At 40.8% G+C, this 20,203-nt stretch overlaps 1 protein-coding gene across 2 annotated transcripts in view; it reads right to left on the bottom strand.

Moving 5' to 3' along the window:
• Positions 1–20,203, bottom strand: part of LOC122811983 (sarcoplasmic/endoplasmic reticulum calcium ATPase 2-like) — a 1,984,788-nt gene that overhangs the window by 1,383,139 nt on the left and 581,446 nt on the right. For both annotated transcript variants that reach the window (XM_044084186.1, XM_044084187.1), the window contains exon 7: positions 7,584–7,664. In XM_044084186.1, coding sequence (XP_043940121.1) covers positions 7,584–7,664 — 81 coding nt within the window. The remainder of the gene's footprint in view (positions 1–7,583; positions 7,665–20,203) is intronic.

Here is a 20,203-nt window from a genome sequence, read left to right as displayed (position 1 = left end):
CATGGATGAATCCATCTCTATTATGATTTTTTTTCAACTATTTTGACTTCCAGACAATTTAATTCAGTGAGTGGGTGTCATGCGATTACGGAGGTTGCCTATTTTACAAGTAGGGGCTTTTTGTGTGTGTGTGTGTGTGTGTGTGTGTGTGTGTGTGTGTGTGTGTGTGTAAGAGAGAGAGATTCAATATGTATACTGAATATATTTTTGCAAATGGAATTCTTAGTTAAATAGGTCCCTCTTCTTGGGCAAGTAACCGATATTAGATCTTAGCCATCCAGCTAGGAAAGTTTAGTATGTGGATTTTCCATCCGGTTTGATGAAGGCTATGCTTCTTACTCAAGGAGTATATTTATGGCTATCCATCCAGTTGTTGTGTTGCTGAATAACTTTGTTTGATAATGAGAGGAGCTTTTTACAGAAGTTGAAGGTTTTTGTGTCAAGAACCTGTCCATACAGAGTGGCTTATTTATGTTGCAGTGAAGGCTGTGGTCTTTGTAGTGAGGGTTTTAAGTATAACCAGTATTTCTGAGGTAGAGGAAGTCTCTTAAGGCAGGATCTTTCTTAGCCTGGAAAGCAAGCCAGTGATGAAATTTATAGGGGCCAGTGAGAGACAGAGGAAAGCAAGAAGCTTTTTAGTCTGTCTGGATAACTAAGTGAACTCAGTCCTTTGACCTTTTTTTGTCAGAAATGGTTGTAGTCTTTCTTTTGGCAGGGTGTTTTGTTGAGGTACATGCCAAAAGGGGCATTGCACTCAATAATGGCTCTTGTAAAGGAAGAATACAGGGATGTTATGACCTTGTTCCTGGATGAGATACCTTTACTCATGAAGTAGGCCATGTAAAAAGCTTTCCTTACAACGGAGACAACATGGTGGTCAAAAGTCAGGTTTCTATCAACCTGGGTGCCCAAGTACCATACGACTTATTGCGTGCTTACAACATTGTTATTAATGTGATAATTTGTGGGGACATCACTCTCATCAAAGGGGATGATGGTGCATATTTTGGCATTTAGCTTGAGGCCATATTTCTGGCACCAGTTATTTGTTTGGGTGAGACCCTCTTGTAGCTTATTCAGAATTGTTTTATTAAGTCAGTAATGTGAATTCTTTACTTTATTGCAAATTTGTTGGGTTATTTTGTGGATTATAGTATTGTAGGACTGCTGATGTTGATGTTTTACGTAGATGGTCTGCTGGAATGGTTTTCCCAGTGAGAAATGCTAGTGCTGTAGTGAATATATGTTTATTTGTAAAAAATATATATATATATATATATATATATATATATATATATATATATATTTATGTATATTAACTAAGATGTTAGAGTTAACTGTTAGATTAGAGAATTAGAATTAGAATGAGAATTTTAAGGCAAATATTAGGCATGTATTACATTTATTCATTGTTCAATTGCACCTACAGTACAGCCAGGAGGTCGACTGTGGTCTTCCGGAGCAACGAAAGAGTTAACTATATGATATATTTTATATGCGGCCCCAACACCATTTCTGTTCACTCAATGCAGCCCCAGCAAGCCAAAAGGTTGGACACCCCATCTTCCATGAGGTTTATGTTGTGCCCTGAGTGCAGATAAGAAAATGAAAGCTGAGGAGAGCATTACAAGGAAAGAGTGGGCTATGCACTGTACAGAATAGCCCTGATAAAACCTGCATCAGCAGGATCAGCATCTAGAATGTGTGTCAAAAAGGACAAGCCCAAACTGGAGGACCCCATCTACCATTTTCTCTAAATATCTGTTGTAAATGCTTTCATTATATATGTTTGATTACTTTCCAGCACAGAGGGAAAGATACTAAAAATTATTGGTGGTGAAGGAACAAATGTGGTGCCAGAGAAAAGCCGAGAATAAGCTACACAGGAGGAATCTCAGATTTTAATTGGTAAACAGGAACACCGGGAGAACTAGTCTGAGATGTCAACCCCTCAGGCTGATGTCATAGTATGTGTCATCCTCTGGGGAATGCAAATGCCTTTTTCCCATTAGCAGTAACATCCTTTTGGAGGAAAAGTGAATTTGATGCTTGCCACTAATTCAGCCTCGGATCCACTTCCAAGAGGGAGGACACAGCAGCATCCTTGCTCCTTTTTTGCTTATGGATCATGTAATTAAGTGGATGCACATTTAAAGACTGACATCTTGCTGTAAAAGGAATCGGTCAAAGAGAAGGTGGAGCCACTAAAAATAGTTAGTTTTATAGATGAGACAAATATAGCAGCTTTAGGCATGTGCTCCTGGATTGTGACTCTCAAAACATTACTTTCAGCATAGATTTACCTTTTTTTTTATTCCTTTATTCCATCTCTATCGGGCAGTGACCATGAGAAAGGTCTTGAAATTAGACTGGCACAGATAAATGAATGACTGAAAGCCCGGGGTGGAATACAAAGGTGACAGATGGCATTACGCCCAATAGTTTAAGGCCACGGGGGCATGTTGAAGGTCTGAAAGGATATAACCTTTGTCATTCAGCTTCTTGCATTAGCTTCAGAAACTGTGAAGATTTGGAAACAACTGAAAATGTAACATAGGTACACCCCTTAACTAAGAGTACAGACTGCTTATATAAGCCAAATGAGCAACAGAATACAGGTAATGAGATGTTCATACCAGGGGCTAAGCAACACAATTAGAAGAGTCTATTTAGTGGACTCATTTAAGAAATCCCCTATTGTTAAATTTAAACTTGATCCTGTCCTACTATATGGAATGAGGCAAATGTGCAGTCATATTTTGCAGTTTTTCACCTACAGTGAAGCAGCCCACAGCAAACCAGCTTCCAAAAGGGCTACCTCTCATTGGTTGATTTTCATATAGAGTTCTGCTACTACAAGACAGGCAGCCCAACCCAGAAAGTCAAAGTCACATATTCCAAGCGTTGCAAGCAGTCTGTATTCTCAGTAATCAATGTCAAATTCCTTCTCCTAAAAGAGCAAGCAAAGCAGCCACAGGGACAGCTAACATCTTAGCAAGCGTCAAGTACCTCCAGGTGCAAGACTGACAACAGTACATTAAGCCGAAAAAAAGCAAACTGCTCCAGCAATGAATGTTTTTTCCCCTAAGGTCTTTTTTTTCTTAATCATCATATACCTTGTCTTCATGCAGACTTGCATGACTTCTTCAACTTCAAGTTCAAAATGGCTTTAAAATACCTCTGTGAAAAAAAAAAGTACACAAAAGTATTATACCATTGAGTAATTCTCTTATTTTTTTACCAGTGCTCTTCATCAAGACTTACTGAGCATGGCACCCTGAATCATTTACGCAACGTGTTGTGTTAAAAGCAGACTGGTCAACAGGATCAGAGGCTTATCTAGATTTAGTAATGCCACCTTAAGGACAGACCAAAGATAAGAAGAGAACTGCAAAATAAAAGAGAAAATACACTGGAAAATATGGGTCTGGTTCAGTTCATGTCATCAAATGATTTACTAATGAACAAAACTGAAAACGTTGTTTCACAGTACAAGTAAAACAAAACTTTTACCTGGGGGGAAGCCCACAGACCAATACATCCCTTACTTAAAAAGAAGTTATAACCTCTCTATAGTCATCCCTCATCAAGCCAATAAGTGAGAACAATGCTCCTTTTTATGTACCTTTCTATGCCCATGCAGCAATTGGAGAGACCACAAAGGTTCCTCGCAAGGAAAATGCAAGGTGTTCAGCATCTGTCCTATGTGGATTGTCTGAAATCACTGTCACTTTATTCCGTTTCATAGAGACTACTCAGAGGCAATCTATGCCTTGCATATAAGGCAATCTATGACCCTGCTCAGTAGTACCCCAAGTCACTAGCACCCTCCTCAAATACTAATTGGAGAGTACTTAAAAAAAAATTTAATTACATCTTTATAAACAGTTAATAAAATATACATTCTGTCACACAACAAAACTGTCTCGCTGATGAGATTATATCATACTGAATGTTAACAAGTGTGTGTGTGATGGAAATTAATGCAGAATACTTTGTGCCATATCAGTGGTCAAGTAAAAAGGGATAAGGCATCCTCTTATGTTATCTACATTGCAACGTGAATGGAACGGATTAGCCTGAGTGACTAGAGAATAGCTTTCAGTTCATAGGTTCATAGGTACATACTAGGCTATCTGCCCAAGGGCATTTATAAGCCTAGCCAGAATGTGTTTGGCTTTCGCCACCCATTTTAAATTTATTTTGCTATGCCCTTTTTCGAGGTTAGTATACTGTGCCTCTGTCTAACAGTGACACAGAAGTGATACCCGGGGTAAACCTACGATCTCCCATCCACTAATCAAGAGTCCTCTTGAAGAGAGTCAATGAGGGATTCTGCCTAACCTGGACTGGGATTTTATTCCAGAGTGAAGGAAGCCTCTGAGTTATGAATCTGTCCCTCCAGCATGTCCTATTTATTTCAGTGCTGAGGTTCAAGTCTCTCGAGTGCGTAGCTCGATGGGATTTGGATTTTCTGAGGTGCAGCATGTCCATTAATTCCGGGTTGGACATGGCTTTATACGTCCGGCACAGATTGCCTCTGAACAGGCGGTATGCCACTGAGTAGAGCTGGAGTTTCTTTAACTGGGCAGCATATGGCATCTGTTTGAGCCCTTTGATCCTCTTAGTGAGGTACTTTTGGGATCTTTCCAGTTGCTGCAGGTGTCTGGTAAGGTACATCCCAAAAGGGGCATTGTACTCAATTATGGGCCTGATGAGGGATGAGTAAAGAGGCACAATGACATCCCCTGATCTAGATGTGAATCCCTTCATGATTAGGTGGGCTATATAAAATGTTTTTCTAACCACTTTGGCCACGTGGTTGTCAAATGAGAGATTGCTATCAACTTGGGTCCCCAGGTCCCTAATTACTTCTTCTGTACTTAATGGATTACCACCTATGTGGTAATTTGTGGGCACTTTGTTTTTGCCAAAGGGATGACTATACACTTTTGGCATTTAGCTTGAGGCCATGGCTCTGGCACCAGTTGTCTGTTTCTATGAGGCCCTTTTGGAGGATGCTTGTGTTGGCTGGAGAGTCGATTATGGCACCCAGTTTGCAGTCATCTGCGAACTTGGTCAGCCACAGTCCTTCCGTGTTGGCCTGTACCTCAGAAATATATACCGAACAAGAGAGGTCCCAGGACTGAGCCTTGTGGGACACCACTTGTAACTGGTTTGGAGTCTGACATGGCTCCAGCAATTCTAACCATGTGGGTTCTGTCCTTGAGCCAATTTGCAATCCATTTAGTGACATAGGGGTTTATATTTAAGCTGGTGAGCTAATCTATAATGCCACAGTGGGGTATTGTATCGAAGGCTTTTGCGAGGTCCAGGTAGGCTGTGTGGACCACCTTCCTCTTGTCAATGGCCTTGGTGACTGTTTCAAAGAAATCAACCAGGTTTAAGAGGCAGGATCTGCCCTTAACAAAGCCGAACTGGGTAGGATCCAGTGTTTGTAGGTCCCCAATATCTTTATTTATGAGGTCCATGATGATCCTTTCCATAGCTTTGCAGACCAAGCTAGTCAGGCTTATGGGGCGATAGTTTCCAGGATCCATTGAGGCACCACCTTTATGGAGAGGGACCACTGTTGCTGTACGCCACTCTTTGGGCACATATCCTGTAGTAAGGCTGAGATTGAACAGTAGTTTTATGTTTGGGTTTAGCTCTTCTTGGAGTTCATGTAGGACGCAGCCCAGGACACCATCTGGTCCCACTGATGCTGTGTTTTTTGCTTTGGAGAGGGCGGCTCTTACCTGAGCATCTGAGATGTCAGGGGGCAGCACTCTGCTGGGATAGATATTTGCCCTTTTGGTGGGGGTTGCGCTGAACCTGTCAGCTAGGATGTTGGCAATGTCTGTGGGTTCGTGTATTTTTGTCATTTTGGACTAATTCTGAGCATATCTGGGAATTACCACCCAGGTTCCTAACATAACTAAAGAAAGCCTTGTGATTATCCTTAGTGACCTGTGCAATTTTTCTCTCGAAGCTGGCCTTAGACAATTTTATGTGTGCCCGTAGTTTTTTGCTAATACTGATCAGTGATGCCTTCCCGTTTTGGGATTTTGCTCTATCATTTAATAGCTTCCTCCTTCTATTGTATAGTTTGTTTATGGCTGGCGTCCACCAGACTGGACGTCTGCCTTTGGAGGATTGGGTCTTGGTTTTATTTGGGATCGCATGATCCATGCATTCCTGAAGGTGTTCATAGAATGCGTTTATAAAGGATTCTGCGGTCTGGGCCGTATTTTCCACAGGCCCGGGGGCTTTGAAGGATTCCACCACAGTTTTGAGGAGTGTGAAATTTGCTTTAGAGAAGTTTTTCACTGTGGTTTTCTGGGCAGGGGGTGGGGTCGGGATGTGAATATCCAGTGAGATTAGTTTATGGTCTGATCTTACCAGTGAGGGATACACTTCTGGTCTGAAGCATAGAGTCCCCATGTTGGTGATGATCAGGTCCAGTATGTTTTCCCCTCTTGTGGAAGTGGTAACAAGTTGTTCCATAGCATTTGAGTTTATAAATTCTAGGAACCTTTGGGCTAGGGTGTTGGAGCTAGAGTAATGCTCCCAGTCTATGTTTGGGTAGTTGAAGTCGCCCAATATAATGGTGTTTGGAGAGACCTTCATATTTTCCAGTGTTCTCAGGAAGGCCGAGTGGGGTTCCTGGGTTTGGGAGGGTGGTCTGTAGCAGGCTATAAACTGAAGGCAGTTTTACCCACTGTTAGTTGCACATGGATAGTCTCTGATGCTTCGTGCTTTGCCACCAACCTGGAGGTGTGGGTATCTTTGATGAATATCGATACTCCCCCTCCTTTTGTGGTTCAGTCCAAGTTTTGGGGCCGAAAAGCATGGTATGAGGTATAACCTGGTAGTGCTGAGGTGCTCTCGGGAGACCTGAACCAGGTTTCTGTTACTGCACAGATATCGATGTTCTCCATGCTAAGGAGAGTTTTGAGTGCGTGCATCTTGAGGTTTAGACTTCTGGCGTTGAGTAGCATTACTCTTAGTGTCTTATCCCTTGTGATACCTATGGAGGTGGGTTTGTCTTTTGAGCCTTGCCTAAAAAAGGCACTATGGGGGTAGCAAGGGCCTTTGCCAATATCCGAAAGCCCAGGGGTGACAGGTGGAAGCCGTCCCTAGCGAAGCATCGTTGGTGAATTATGGAGCAGAGAAACCTATACACAGAAGTGTTGTTGTGGACAATGGGAAAATATGTTTTTTTATAAGGCTAACTAGCTAAGAGAAGCGAAAAGGTAGACAAGAGGAAGCATACTCAACATCATATGATTTACTACATGTATGTCTGCATTAGTGATATTAGGCTGTATACAAAAACACCATACTGCCTACATCATGGAGGGCTAGTGATCAGTGCAGGTGACTTCATACTAATGTACTACTTAGTAATGCGGTTCTCCCTCTTCCCCCTGGAAAAATGGGGCATTCTACATAAGTACATACCACTTGAGATGCAAAGGATGGTCAACTCAGAGCTCTGTAGAGGATCATTAGAGAAACAAAAAGGGGAGTGCTGTTCATGACAATTTCAATATGCAAAAGCATCCAAAATATGTTATTACCTGTTAGAATGGACTGATCCACTCTTAGTGTTGTGGATTTAATGGATGTGATTCTGATATCTGCTGGTACTTTATCACCAACTGCAGAAAAAAAAATATATATTTGTCAGGTACGTCACATTTACAAACAAGCAGTGAAGCAGATAACAGCTCTTCTTCCATACATTTACACTAATAGAACAGTTGGTAATCATTTACACTAATAGAACAGTTGGTAATCAATCAGTTTAGGTCACAAAGTGTTCAAAAACATTATGTCATCAGTTTTGTTTATAGTTTATTGAGTCTTGACTACATTCTAGCTATGCCACTATAATTTGTATGTAATTTCTGTACAGTCTTGTCATTCCAAAACATTGTGAATGGGATGATCAGCTGTTGTGGAAACTCTACATATGCTTATACCCTTGTAAATGGTGCAGTAGGTACAAGGGTAGCAAAGCTTTAACTGCTGCTAAGGAGCAATCAATGTAATTGCACAAGTCATTAGGTTTCAAGTACTGCTAGAGGTTAATTTGAAAAGGAAAGAGGGACTTCCAAGGTGGCTGCACATTGAGTAACAGCTTAATTCTGGTTCTCACAGTGTGAAAACAGAAACTTAGCAGAGAAAGCCAGTGGATCTCAATTTCTGAGTAAATTTCAGTAACTGACTAGTAAGAGCACTGCCTGGATGACTGGAAAAAAGGAATACAGAGAACCTGAAGGAAAATCTAACTGGGAAAAGTATTGTAGCTGTTCAACAAAAAAAGTGCAAACTCCACACATGGCTTCAGTAGCCATGAGGAAAGTATAAAGCAACTGCATACAGACCGGACTAAAATACATGAAACACTGATGCAGTATATATCAACTTAACCAATAAATGTCTGGAAAAATGGAAGAAGCTTTAAACAGATACTCAGATGAGATGATAAAACTGCAACCTACAGGTCGAAATGAAGAAAAGGCTGGCTGAATATGAGACTGCACAAGAAGAGATGTTTAAAAAAATAACAGAATTAGAGGACAGAGCATGCACAGAAAACCTGAGATTTTCTGCTGTACATGAGAAGCTGGAAGGAACAGACTGTATTAATTTCATGAAAGCACAAATAAGCAACTGGACTGGTATTCCACAAAATGAATTAAGTGAAACAGCACATCATGTGTACACTCCAGACCTGATTATGAGAAAACAACCTAGACCGTTAATAGTAAAAATGCAATCTTAGCAGGAGGAGTTAATTCTGACAAAACTGTGGCAGAAGGACAAAGTACTAAAAGTGGGAGACAGCATAGTGTTTGTGGAGAATGACTACCCATTCTACACCATGCAGAAGAGGAATCCATTTACTCCATTATATAAAGAATGTCAAGAAGCAGGTGTGAGATTCAAACTGCTGTACCCAGTTATCTTCAAAATATTTTTCCTGGAGAAATAAAAAAAAAAATTGTGAAGAAGTATATGCTAAGGAAAAAATACAAATGTTTGTCCAACAAAAAGTGCACTGTGAAACAGAAGGAGATCCTGCTTTCTTGTTCTTCTGGCAATACAGATCACAAAGAGTCTGTGCCAGTGAAACCTTTTCCAGTGCTTCAACAGAAAATGCTTGAGACAGGGGAAAAAAACAAATGCATTAACTAGAATAATCAAGAGTGAACTGGAGATGAAGCAGAGATAGGTTTTAGGAGATGGAGATGAACAGGAATGGAACAAAATCATCTGGAAATATTGGATTTTCTTGGTCTTTGTTAAACTTGTAGGGGACTCTAAAGCATATGCCCTACTTCATGTCATTAATGTTTGGAAAAATACTCACAAGAGGATGGAAAAGTCAACTGTAAATAAAACAATTTTTTTTCTTAACAGTATTAAGTGGTGCATGATTTTCATTACATGTTATAAAGTAAAGCTTCTTCACTTACTTTAAGTGTAATGTGGATACTAAAATAAATAGATGCTTCTGTTTATTCCTTTTGTTTCTTGCTCCCTTCTCTCTTTCTCCTTGTTTGGTTTTAAAAAATGTAGGCACTGCTATGAAAAAAAGGGATCTGGTTAAAAGAGCATGATAAAAACATAGTGTGCTTTCCCACCTATCTGTTGAAAACACAGGAATATAAAGAATGGGTAGTGGAAATTATTCAGTTGTTATTAGAGAAGATATAAACTTTTTCTGAAAATATAGCTAGGAAGTGGGATAAAATTAAACTGGACTTTAAATTAGGGTTGAAATAAAAGAAGGAGAAATGGTTAAGAAGTAACAAGAATTATATACAGGGACTGATAAATAAAGTATTGCAAAATGGGGAATCTCACAAGAAGGGGAGCAGCTACAGAATGCTACAGAGAAAATAAGGGATTATCTCGATAATATGCATGAGTTTAGAAAGATTGCTGTTACACAACTGTTTTTGATAACTATAGAGCACAAAACTTTTAGCACGACTCAAGCAACAGAAAGTAGAAAGGGCTGTCACTAAGTTTAGGGAGCCTATAACAAGGGACCCTATAGAAGTATTAGAAATACTTCGGAAATTCTATGAAAGTCTGTATAAAGCAAAGTAGTATGGAAATCAAGAAAAGGTACAAATGGAAACATTTATGGAAGAATTAAATATGCCAACGTTAGAGGGAGTGGAAGTTCAATTATTAACAGCTAGGATAGGAGTAGATGAGATAAATATTGTGATGTATTCCCATTCTTCAGGAAAGTTCCCAGGAAAAGATTTTATTCCTGTGAAAGTTTGAAGGGGGAAAAACTGATGAAGATTCAGAAGGTTTTAACAGTATTTTAAGAGGAGGAGTACCAACATCCTGGAAGAAAGCAGTGGTAGCTGTAATACCTAAGGACGGTAAAGATCCATCAGATCCAGCTTCAAACAGGCCCACTTCCATACTGAATTATGACTAAAAAGTGCTTATAATGGCTAAAAGAATGGCAAAAGTGAAGCCAAAATTGACAGATATGGGTCAGTGTGGTTTCGTGGAGGGGAGGCAAACATTTGACAACATACACAGAACAGCGATGATCAAGAGGGAAACAGAATATAAGAAAATGCAACTTTTGCTGGTGGGTCTTAATGCAGAGAAAGCATTTGACAGAATAAGGTTGGATTTTATGAGCAGAGCAATGGAAGCATTTCCATTTTCTGATAAAATTATAAGGTTGATTAGGAGGATATATGACAGATTGGAGGCAAAAATTAAAGTGGGTAGGGTCTTCCCTTCCAATCTCCACTTGAGCAGAAGAAGTAGGCAAGGGTGTCTTCTTTCCCCTTTATTTGTATTACATTTAGAAGCATTGGCTAAGAAAAAAAGGGACTTAGAAATTCAAGGATATAATTGGTATGGTAGTCAAGAACAAATATATTGAGACAGTTTCAAACCTTTTCTGGATACAAAATTAATGAAGATAAAACAAAAGCATTAGCGGTAAATTATGTATCCACATACAAATTCATTCAGCGATATCCATATTTATGGAGACATGATAAAATGAAGTATTTAGAAGTGTGGATTAAATGTGATATCAGTGTGGCAGCTAAGGATATGTGGGGATGAGACTAAACAAAAGATACAAAAACTGAGAAAATGGAAGCTCTGTTATATGGAAATCAATAAGTAAGATACAAGCAGTTAAAATGTTTTCAGTCCCTTTAGTGTTATGCACAGGTGAAACATATTTTTTTTTTAATCAACCAGAGAAGTTGTGGATAGCAATTAATAAGAGTTGAAGATTTTATCTGGGGGGTGAAGACGGCAAGAGTCAAGTTGGATAAGCTTATTCTTCCAACAGAACAGAGCAGATTGGGATTATCTCGAGTTGAAGGAGTATTTCAGAGCAATACAGTTAAGGCTCCTATACACAGCACAAGCAGAAAACTATAATTCAAAGTGGAATGGGATAATGAGGAAACAGGGAGGAAGCTTAAGTAACCGGGAGACATTGGGATTCTGGACGCAGACCTTTAAGGAGAACAATAACAATCATACAGAATACTGTCTTCATAAAGTAGTAGAAGGTCTTCTAAGAACTAAGCCAATACGGGAATGGAGAAAGAAAATTCTGCCAATAGGGCTGACTACAATTAGGGATGCAAGCAATAGGCAAGAGGGGGCAGGAATACATTAGAGAAAATTAGCAAAGGATCCAAGATATTGGGAGCAAATAACTAGACAGGGAAAGGTAACAGAATGAGATGATGCCAAGAACTTATTTGGACTGCAGGCTAGAGATTGCCTTCCATATCAAGGACTGATATCAGATTACAGGCAAAGAGAAAGAAGTAGGAGTGGTCCAAAATAAAAGATAGTACTGGTAGAATTTTTAGTAGAATCTAGAACAGAAGTTGCCGTTAAGAAAGAAATAATTATTACAACATGCAAAATATTGCATGATAACTATAAGAATCAACCAGTGGAGTTTAGGAAGGATTGGGTATCGAGATTAGATAAGCAATTCACAAAGAAACAATGGGGGGATATATGCATGTCTCCCAAATATGCAACAAAATCTGAAAGATTTAGGATATTTCCTGGAAGTGTTTCCATACATATTTTCAGGGCTTTTTTGTGACGGTGCATGCCAGTATGGTGTTCCAGCATCTCGGCCACGACAAGTGGTTCTATTTTGTTTTGTCAAATACCTACAGCTGCCAGTTTCTAAATAAGATGCTATGCTCAGCCTTGCTTGTTTGACTTTTGTCCTGACCAGAAAAATTTCTGATCCTATTTGTCTAACTGGATTTTCCTCCATGATGTATAGAACTGCTGGTTAGAAATGCAAAAGGAGCTTGTGCTCTGAAAGAAACTGGCGAAAAAAAAACTCATTTACAGCAATATACAGTTTATTCAGTCAAGGGTTTTCGTCTGGGATGGATTTTTCTTGGCAGTTATTTTCCTTGGCTTTTCCTGCAAGGAAAATAAATACCAGTGTGGTGCTGGTGTTTGTCCTCTTCAACTCAAATGCTGGCTCACTGGAATGACCTTTTATTTTTATATGGGCTACTGTCCTGTGAACTAGCTTAGTCTGTACACATGCTCCTGGTCGTCAAACCTTATCCTCTGCTGCCTTCACCATAAACTCTTAGCACCTTCAAAAGCTTTCTAACGAAAAAACAAGCAGAAATGGTTGTAAACTGGTCCTATAAGACAAAGGTACACTGAACAAAACAAAATAATAGAGAACCAGAAACTCAAACAGCATCCAACTCTAAACAAAATTTATTTCGCTAGTATAAAACTTACCACAAAGGCTTCTTCAGGCTTGTCTGTCTGTCTGGTAGCCTAATTAAAGAATTTAGAAGCCAGACTAACTTATTAGCTGTCTGGCACCTGATGTTTTACCCGTCTTATTTGACTTTCCCATTATCCCATTACTGCCATTAAATACAACTCTTAAGATTTTTCCTGCCATTTGAGAGGTGGAAACCATCTGGTCGGACTGACCGTTTACTCACTTTTTACAAGACATACATGGCAGCATCAGACTGACTGCTTTGTTTCTTTAATATAAACAAAGATGAGAGTGGCCAAAAAGTATACACTTTGTAATAAATTTTCAAAGATAATGTGGCTTAGTCTGGCATTACTGTTCTTGAACCTCAGGTGCTTTTCTGCAGGTTTTTATTTCTTTAGTTAGGTGGTTATATATTTGTTGAATTGCAACCTGTAGTTCTCTATCTTAGAAATGCTTCCTCTTTTTCTTTCATTACAGTTTTTTTTTTTACCAGCTTCTGTTACATACTTAAATCAGAAATGGACTTCATTCAACTTGGCTGACCTTGCCTCCGTTGTGTGTTTGTACAAGCTGGCATTCCTTTCTGCAACACACAGCAAGTACAGTGAACCAAAACCGCAATACAGGATTACTTTACTCACCGCTTGGAAACTAAAATTACATATCTCCAGATGTACACACACACACACACACACACATATACATATATATATATATATATATATATATATATATATATATATATATATATATATACATATATATATATATATATATATATATATATATATTCATGCATCTCTGCCTGCATATGCTATAACTCTGACCATTCAGTATTTGTTCCACTGCCATAAAAATAATATTTAAATAAGCAATATGCTTTCTAGTTACTGGGCATTTTATTTTTTCAAGTAGTCTGCAACTGATAATTTACTGTACATTTGCAAATAACTAGTGACCATTAATGAGCCTGTTTTAAAAGTAACATAACCACCAATGAAATACAGTATCACAGTGTTCAGCCTAAGTTCACATACATCGATTTAAAAAAAAAAAAAAAAAAAAGTTTAGTGTTACTGTACTATGGTTTAATGCTGTGCTGCATGGTTGGTTGTGCAACTCCAGTGAGATACGCAAAAACAAGCATACCCATACTCGGGGGAGCTTTCAGCTGCCCTTTAGCTCTGTTACTCGTTAGCAGACAGACATACCTGCATCTTAACCTTCAGAAAATGTATGCTAATGCGGTGTTTTTCAACCGCCAGTCCAGCAGAAATTTCCTGCCAGTCCCTGAAACAGGAGACTTATTTTCTAATTAAAAAAAAAATTAAGGGCAGTCTTTAAGAAAAATGTCCTTTGCATCTGGTTACGCAACACCAGTCATGTCTGTGTGACAAGCTGTTTATGTCGGTCTTCTATGCACACGGAATTTGAATGACAGATGATATTTGAAATGCAGACCATGAATGGACAAGTGAGATGTAGGTTTATGTGTTTATGTGTAGGTGGACAGGTGTATGTGTGTGTGTAAAAAGGAGGGAGGTGTCTCTCACCTGTCCAGACTTTCGCAGAACATCCACATTTTTGCCCCATATTTTTAGTCTGTTCCTCATAAAATGTGTGTTTTTTGGGGGGTTTACTGTGGCAAATCCATGAGGACAGAATTCACTAAATGACAGGCATTTGAGTTTCAGATTTCATATCCTTCAGAAAATTCAAAATAACACAATACTTTTTATTCTAGCAACTTTATATGTTTGAGAGAGCAATATTTAAAGTTTGTCCCTATTTATCCCACCATTTTTTTGGGCTTTCTCTAGCCTGACTTGTGAAGAACAGGCTTTGTTAGATAAATTAGCTAGTGATAAATCTATAAGGGTCATAAAACCAGACAAAGGCGGGGGAGTAATGAGTGTCAGTCAAATTCACTACGTCAGTAAAATGTTCAATATGCTCCAAGATGACACGCTACTCATTGGCTTCAAAGAATGTAATAAATGTAGCTTATAGAAATATTGATCTGTTTGTGGAATATGCCTTGCCCCAAGGCACTACTTCAGTAGAATTATACAATTTTTTGTACAATAAAGATCCCTTAATTCCAGCAGCCTTTGGAATCCCAAACACGCACACAAGGATGTAGTAGATCCACCTTATAGATGTATTATATCCGCCCAGGGATCCAGGACCTACCCCTTTTGGTTTACATTAATAGAAAATTAAAATCTTTATTTAGCTACCATCCTCTCATCCTACATGATTCAAGGGATTTTTTTAGCAAAACTGACCAAAGAACTATGGAATGAACAATACAGTTTCTTAACAATCAATGTTATTGATTTTCATGTAACACCTTGACATCGGGTTGCAGTTGTCTGAAGAGACATTGTTGGAACATAAGTTGCTGAATACAAGAGAAATTAGATTCTTGGTACATTTAATGGATCTAGTGTTTCGCAATAATTTTTTTTGAAGGTGAATACTACAGACAAGTCAGTGTTGTATCGATGAAGGTGGCTTGTGCATTTCTGGAGCATTTCTCCCCGGGCCTCCGCTGAAAACAGGATCTGTGGAACCTAGTCGGACTTTCCCGGTCAACAAATGTTAAATAAAAATAAATAAAAAAAATAAAAATTGTGCCCCCATTTTTGCGAACTTAGTCATGCTTACTTGGGAGAAAATTTATGTTTTAGATACAACATACTCCCACTTATGGTCACTGTATGGTAGATTTTTGGATGACAAATTTCTGATCTGGACTGGTAGTCAGTCAGAAGTAGAGTCATTTATGACTTACACAGCTAACACCACTACTTTCCTGAAATTTACATAACATAGTACTCAGACTGTACATTTTTTGGTGTACAACTGACCATTGAAAATAGGTTTGAAAATGGGAACGTCTTAGCATAATAGTATACAAGGTCTGTCTGTGCCAGGAGGAGGGTCAGCCCATTGGTGGCGAGAAGGAACCAATATGACAAGCGGTCTATACATAACTTCTTAATGTTAGTAACTTGAGGACTGTTCATTCTTGCTTTCTTTCTGGGACTTTGCCCCTAGCACCTCTATCATGGGTGGCAAAATGGAATGGACTGAACCAAGTCTTTTAGTGCACTAAAAGTGAAACTGGAGGCTGTCTCCAGGAAAAATGGGAAAACAAAGTGAACTCCTAGTTGGATGTGCTTTAGGTGCCGCTAAGAAGGCAGTCAAGCTGTGTCTAGCAACAGTGAGCACATGAAAAAGCATCTGATAAAGTAGTTTTATGTGACAGCTGTTTCTCATTTATCCTGAAATTTATACAATTTGCAAGGATCAGATCTGACAAATTCCAACAAGAAACAGGAAGGAAAAGAGAAGATTATGGACATATCCATACAAAAGCCAAGTTGATTTCCTAAATCTGAATTCTGTCCAAATAAATAATAAGCTAATCGTGGACGCCAAGATAATGTAGGAAGTAACAGCTCTATTCAATGAGTTGATAGTTATAAAAAAATACATCACGATTGAATCATGATGTTTTTGATTGTTTTTGACCTTGAAAATGAAAATTCATTACCTCAAAAAGACTCTTCTCTTGGTGAAAATCAAATAAAAGGAAGTCTAAACCGAAGAAGTTGAGAACAGCTATTGGCAGATGGATGAGCCACTAGGATAGGAATTTTTTTTTCAGATAAATCAGGAACAGGAAACAGGAACAAGTAGTGGATTTAGGGGGAATGTCAAAGGATGTCAGCACTAAATTTAGGTCCCACTGGATTGATTGAGGTCAGCCATTCAATTCCTTTTGGATTAAATCTGCAGAAAGGATGGATCTGATTATGAAGAAGAGGAGCAACAATGATCTTAGATCTATAAGAAGAAGAACTCTGACATGAAGAAGCAGAGGACTGAGCATGGAAGGGGCCTGATAAGATAAGATGAAAAGCTCAAACAAGGGCAGTAAAGGATCAATAGTAAAAGGATGTTCAATTTCAGAAACGCTTATCTCTAAGATAAATTTCCTCCCCACTGAAATCCTTAGTTCCTGATGGATGATATTCTTAGTGAATCTACTCAAAGAAGCCTGGCTAGAGCTGAAGTGGAGGTGAATCAGTAGATCTGGCACCAGGTCTGAAGGTTGGTGCTGCACCAAAATTGGTGGATGGAGGAATGGACACTGGGTCCAGATGCCACGGCAGCACCAAAAAACCAATGATGGAGTGACGGACGAAGGGAGGTCGAGGCCAGTAAGGGGCCATGAGAATCAATTTGGCTCATCAAAAGCTCTCAAGCAGGCCAAATCTGGGTCAAATGGGGGAAGGCATAAAGAAGTCCCTGGGGCCAAGGCTGGGTGGGAGGGGCAATTGGGGAATGGGTGAAGAGGGGAGCTGAGGCTGAGATAGGGAGGACATTTGTGAAGAAGATTGGTGGCTTGCTGATTTTGGACGGGAGCAAAGAATCGCCAGCCGCATGAGAACCCCCCATGGAGAAAATCTGAGACTACTCATGTTATTGAGAACTGCCAGGCTCTCAATCAGAAACGCTCAATCTGTTGATTTTCCATTGATAATGTGAGGAGAGAAACCGAAGGAGAGGAGATCGCCGGTTCAAATAGTGAGGCGTTGATATTCTCTCATTAAGGTCTCTTAACTTAGCACTTTGCCTGCTTGCTATATGGGCCTGGACACTACAGACATGTTGTCTGTAGCAATGTGTCGCTTGTCCCTCACGGACATTCCAAGTCAGATGGGGCTTGCAACGCTGCTAAAATCTCCAGACTCCAGGACCCATATGCAGATGGTACTCTACCGCCTGCCACGCCCCATCCACCATCCTGTTCTGATAATGACTATGGACCATCAGGAGGCATCCGTGGCCTTGAGTGCTATCGGGGGCGGGATCCACCAAGCAAGCACCTTGCCCATGTTGATGTGACCAGAATCTGGTGACAAGTCTGAGTTTGTTGTTGCATTGTTGTGTGAACAGCATGTGGATTGGGAGAGATTGGTATGACCACTGTGTGGGAGAAGAGTACTGAAGGCAAGGATGGTGAATCGGTGCCAGGGGAGAAGAGAGCTGGCCGCAGCCATGAGACCTAATACCTTTGATCATGACTCTGGTCTGAACTTTGGGCTGGAGTTGTTCCCTGACATGAGTCTGAATGTCTGAAACTCTTTGTTGTGTAAGGGTAGCTGCTTGCATGACTGTGTTTAAGTTTTTTGGTACTTCTTAATAGGGATCGAGGGTGACAAATGTGATGACTTCAAGGTTGACTGAGATGCCCAAATGAGAACAAAGGTCTATTGTGTAATCCCTGGCTTTGTATAAGCTGATGCCTGGTGGTGGCTGAAGGAGCCCAGTCTCGAGATAATGGGAACCACTGAATCCTTTGACCTCAGGTGAGAGCTGCCACTGCACCATCCATAAGGTGAACTCTGGGGCTGGACTGTGTTTGAGACCAAAGGGCAGGGATCTGACTGGATGTGACTGACCTCAGCCTAAAGCGAGAATCTGCGATCCTATGATAAGAATTTTGATGTGATAGCAAAGAAGTAAAAGAGGCAGACTGATTGATCCAGCCTTCCAAGAAGGGCAGAATTGACTGAGAGTTGTTGAGTCGTCTGATTCTTCCTGACTTCCCGACTGATTGAGCTCCAATCCACCTCTGGGGCTATTGGTCCTTTTAGCCTTTAAAAGAAACTCTGAACTAACTGGCTGGGCTCTGAAATTTCTATTGTAACTGGCTGAATGGCTTCTTTTTGCATTTATTTTGGTGATTTCTAACTCTGCACAACTAAACTCCAGGAGAAGGACTCTGGATCTTGAAGGAAGGGAAGACTGTTTCCTAAAGGAATGTAACCCTTCTTGGATATGACGACTGTACCCATCTGTCTTGAGGAGGGAATGCCAGGCTTCTGGGTACGATGTGAACCCTGACTGCACTGCCGGAGGGAGGACAGCCGCTCAATGATTCGAGAGCTGACTGGGGCCCCTGCTAGAGAGGCCCCTGCCTCCCTCTTTCTTCGAGACCCCCTCTGCCTCTAGGTCTGCCTCTGTTGTTACTAAACTTCTTGACTGACTGGGTAAACTGACCACGGAAACGGGCGTGACTCGGGATCTTCGACCCTTTTCTTTGGTGCCTTCTGTCCCTTGGTGGGTGCACTAAGGACTCAGGAAAAGAACTCCAACAGCAGAAAACACCTTGTCAAGGTCTCTCCTTCCTTCACCTGGTCAAGGCACCCTGTTGCCAAACAAAGCTGACCCATCAAAGGAGGAGAAAAGGCGCATAAAAGGGATCCGCAATCACCGCTTGGCATCCAGGCTTGGCACTAAGAGCTATGTCTGTGCTGGCTTTTACCGACTCATCCGCAGCATAAGATATTTGCATGGAGGTTAATGGAAGCAAATGGCATTGAGGCTACCTTTAGCCAGAGTTTCTGCAGCCCTAGTGGACTGCCTCCTACAAGGTTACTCTCCCAGGAGCTCCAAGGAGTCTAGTGGAGTCTTCTGGTGATGAGAGCTTAATAGCCAAGCAAATCCAAGCTTCAAAAACATCCGGCTGTTTCACCTATCCATTATCCTGAGTCCTTATTAGGGAGGGAGGACGGGCGGCAGACGAAGCTGGAAGTTAGCCTGGCCGAGCCGCAGCCACCGCCATGGCAGCAGCGACACCCTGGTATTGAATGTCACTAGGGCAGGGGCAGTGATAAATTAGGAAGGCCTCCTAGGACTGGCTCACAGGAGCTGAGCTGTCCACAATGCACAACCTGCTGGAGGAATAAGGAGGCGAGGGGGGGTGGAGGGGGAGGGTCAGGAGAAGATCAGGTAGACATACTGACTCATCACTCATCCTTGGAGATGTGGGCCAGTTTCCAGTGTTTTGTAGAAGTTCTCTGATTTTGGGAGAGGAGTTTGTCTCTAGGGGAGGGATCTAGGGATCCCTCCATCCTAGTCAGTATCCGACGACTCAGACTCCTGCGGAGTCTTCATGCAACCTCCTTATGCTTCCTCTTTCTAGGAGATCTCCAAGGAGGATCCCGATCCTCGGAAGAAGGAAAAGGGGGAAATTCCCAACCTGGAGGCGAGGATCGAGGGTCCCAGCAAGAGAAGTGGCAGAGATGTCGACAGAGACAATAGAGGAAGAGCTAGGAGGAGACTACTGACTGATATAAGTGTGGCCAGTACTGGCAGACTCACTCTTCTTCATCACAGGGCAGTCCCCCCGAGCAGCTAGGAGAGAGCTAGGACTCAAAGGGAGGAACCCAGCCAGTTCGAGGCAGTCCGTCTCGAGGCAGATCACCAGAAATGAAGCGGGCTGGGGAAGAAGGGGCTCGACAAGGGTCCGGTCCCCGGAGACCCTCGAGGAGACCACAGTTCGACCACCGTAATCCCTCTCTAAGGATCTGAGATAAGAGA

This window comes from Protopterus annectens, chromosome 9.part0 (genome assembly GCF_019279795.1).
Source record: "Protopterus annectens isolate FY-2018-M chromosome 9.part0, PAN1.0, whole genome shotgun sequence".
In the NCBI taxonomy this organism is placed as follows: domain Eukaryota; kingdom Metazoa; phylum Chordata; order Ceratodontiformes; family Protopteridae; genus Protopterus; species Protopterus annectens.
The sequence above is the reverse complement of the archived record's forward strand: the minus strand, read 5'-3'. Positions and strand labels throughout refer to the sequence as shown.